The 3,064-nt window shown below is 43.0% G+C and overlaps 1 protein-coding gene across 5 annotated transcripts in view; it reads right to left on the reverse strand.

Moving 5' to 3' along the window:
* Nucleotides 1–487: 487 nt before the first annotated feature.
* Nucleotides 488–3,064, reverse strand: part of IKBKB (inhibitor of nuclear factor kappa B kinase subunit beta) — a 59,363-nt gene continuing 56,786 nt past the window's right edge. For all 5 annotated transcript variants that reach the window (XM_038559936.1, XM_038559938.1, XM_038559937.1 and 2 more), the window contains 2 exons: nt 2,486–2,576; nt 488–1,418 (listed from right to left, as the gene is read on the reverse strand). In XM_038559936.1, the coding sequence (XP_038415864.1) occupies nt 1,356–1,418; nt 2,486–2,576 (154 nt within the window). In that variant the 3' untranslated portion in view covers nt 488–1,355. The remainder of the gene's footprint in view (nt 1,419–2,485; nt 2,577–3,064) is intronic.

Consider the following 3,064-nt stretch of genomic DNA (forward strand, 5'->3'; position numbering starts at 1 on the left):
CACAAGGGGGGGGGGGGGGTAGAAAAGGCTCTGTTGTCAAATGTGTTTGGTAAACAGATTTATACAGTGAAGTCAGTTTACTACAGGACTCTCAGAAACTTTAATATGCTAGGGTACCATGTGAATCTCCAAGAGAATTAAAGCATGAAGCATTTCCTAAACTTGCTTGGCCATGAAACCCTTTGTATGGTTTCCATGGAAGCCAGTTTGTTAAACTCTCCTATTCCAACTTATTTCTGACCAAACTTGCCTATTTTTGATCATCTGAACTCGTTTTGTATTCCTGATTTAATATAAAGAAGTTGTAAAATGTCAAAGAAGCAGTGCTAGTGCTATATGGCACCATCTGATCCATGTACTATTCAATTTTATGACACCTTCCATTAAGTTGGTTTTTGAGTTCCTAAATCCTAAACATAAATATTGTAAAAATAGATTGTGGAACCCAATACCAATGTTTGAGTTATGTTACAAAATATAGAAACTATTTTTTTAAATAAATCGATTTAATAATACTGCTAGCTGATACAAGAAGCAGGAACTCCCCTGTCCCACCACCACCCCACACAGATGTGTCTGAGCAAGGACAGGTGTGGGTACAGTGATCAGCAGACATGGGGCCGACAGATACCCTTTTCTTTTTCTTCCCCACAATGACACACTCCTTGGTGGAATCTGGAACCCGAAGGAAGGAAGCTGCTCTCCTGCCCTGGCTCTAGCGAGTCACTCTGTGGCTGAAAGGACCATGGATGAGGAGAGCTGGTATTCACCTATAACCTTGCTGAAGGTGCACAACCACCAACGTAGTCAGGAAAAGGGAAATTTTAGCAGCAGTGAAATGAAAAGATGAAGAGAAAGGATGGGGCCAGGCCGAGTCTATGATCTAAAAGTCTGTCTGCTTCCGAGTCCAGGTGAAACGCTAGTTGTGAGGACAGGTGGATCAGGGCCTCTGACGATCAGGAGGGGTCAGGAGAGGACAGACTGACATCGAGTGTCTTGCATACTTTGTCCTGAAAGAGTCACGTGAGACAGTTGTCCAGTGGTCTGTGGGGCAAGTACTTTGAGCATTTTTTTGGAGCAGAGGAAGTGGCTTGGTCTCCCCAAATGCTCACGCCTGGCATCAGTGTTTGCTGAGCCTCTGTGATGGAGGACTTCCAGTGTGCAGACAAGTTGCTGGTAGTGCCCACAGAGGGCCACACCCCTGGCCTGTTGTAAATGTCACAACTCCTGGGGAAGTGAGAAGATCTTTGTCCAGGTGCTGAAGACTCCTGGGACACTGTTATAGCAGGGGCCACCGCGGGAGGGCCTCAGGCCAGGCAGCCCCATCAGGCCTCAGGTCAAGGCCACCCACACAGTCAGGAGGCCTGTTCCAGGCTATTCTGCTCTTCTTCCGTCTGTAACCAGCTCCAGTCTAGAGACTGAAAGTCAACAGGCATGTTAAAAATACAGTGGTCACCAATGCACTTCAGGCTGTTTGTCTTCCTCAGGAGGCAACCAGCACAATTTAGAAGGGAATTTAAATCCTCTCATTAATAGCAGTCTTGTTATTGCAGGCTACTCTTGAGCTAAAACTACATTTTTCAAAACCATACAGGAACTTTCCTTTGGCCTAGCTCGAAGTCCCTCAGATTCTGTGACTATGGAAAGAAGACGGGAAGTTTTAGTATTCCCTGTGGCTCACAGCACTTATTTTTGCCCAACTGTGGGTAGGTGGTATCAAGAGCTAAGCTCAGTACCCATTTTCAATCCTCCCTGATGACATGGCCTGAGGAGACTTCCTTTTCCTCTGGCAGAAGTGCAAACCAGCAGTGAACTGCTCAAAATATACCGTCAGGAGGAGGACGAATGTCTCCCCAAACTGGAGACGGGACACTTGAATAAACAGGAAGTGATTACAATCAGCAGTGGTATCTCATCTGATTCTCCTGACAGCTGAAAAGTTAGGGGGAGGCTTGCAGGTCACTGGCTGGGCAGGAGAGGGCCTTTTAAAAATCTGAGGAATGACTCAGAGTCCTCTCAGCAACCTGAGCTTTGCTTTAAAATGTACCTGTGCCTTGACTAGCTTTTTATCAGGTGAGCTTCACTCTAACTAGTACGGCCTACTTAAGGTCTGAGTCCCGGAGAGGTGGGGCTGTGACAGGTTCTTGTTTCATCCCCAGAGTCTGACACAGCACCCCACACACGCAGACGCCCAGCAGTGCTACAGACACCGCAGGGAGAGAAAGACCTTCTTAGAATGATCTTACCTTCCTGGTAAAAATTAAGTGTTACAAAGTGTTACAAGGATTAAATGAAATAATGCACGTAAAATACTTGTACCCATTCAGTAATTGTTAGCTTTACTATATATAATAATAAATAGGTACTAGAAAAGCATAAGCGTTTACTGAACAGAGGACAAGCTGGATTGCTTTTGCTTTTGCTTTTTCTGGTGTGCCATGGAAAGGAAGGATATGGAATAGCTAGGATTCACACAGCCCATTACCCTCAAACTCTGGTCCTGTTCTTTGATGGTGTCTTGCATTGCATTTTCTAGCTGGGTGCAGAGAGTATGTGCTTCAGCCACCAGTTCTTCACTAAAGAAAATGATCACATTATTAGAAAATGCTCAGCATGATTTTTCAGAGATAATACTATTGTTTAGGAAATAAATTACAGAGCTTTTGACAATATTTTTTAAATTAAATTATAATTACTTGGATGCTGTCTTAAAGCACCATGTCCTACTAGTAATCTCATTCGTCTTGTTAAACACTTTTCAGAAGCCCACGCCCAGTCAAAAATAAGCATTACCATTCACAATGTGAAAAAAATAGATCTCTTTTTAATATAAAAGTTAGAAGTAAATAAGTTCTTTCTGACTTAACTAGATAGCTGAATGTAATTCCCTCCAAACTGCCAAAATCTGAAGATATCTCACAAATCACCTATTTTCCAATTTTTGAAATAGAAAAAAGATGATATAAACTAAGTTATTTCACAATTTCCACAGTTCCTTGAGATCTGTGAAAAAGCATGTTCTAGGAACTGATTTCATTTAATCTGCTCTCTCTTTTCTATGATA

Source organism: Canis lupus, chromosome 16 (genome assembly GCF_011100685.1).
Source record: "Canis lupus familiaris isolate Mischka breed German Shepherd chromosome 16, alternate assembly UU_Cfam_GSD_1.0, whole genome shotgun sequence".
Lineage (NCBI taxonomy): Eukaryota > Metazoa > Chordata > Mammalia > Carnivora > Canidae > Canis > Canis lupus.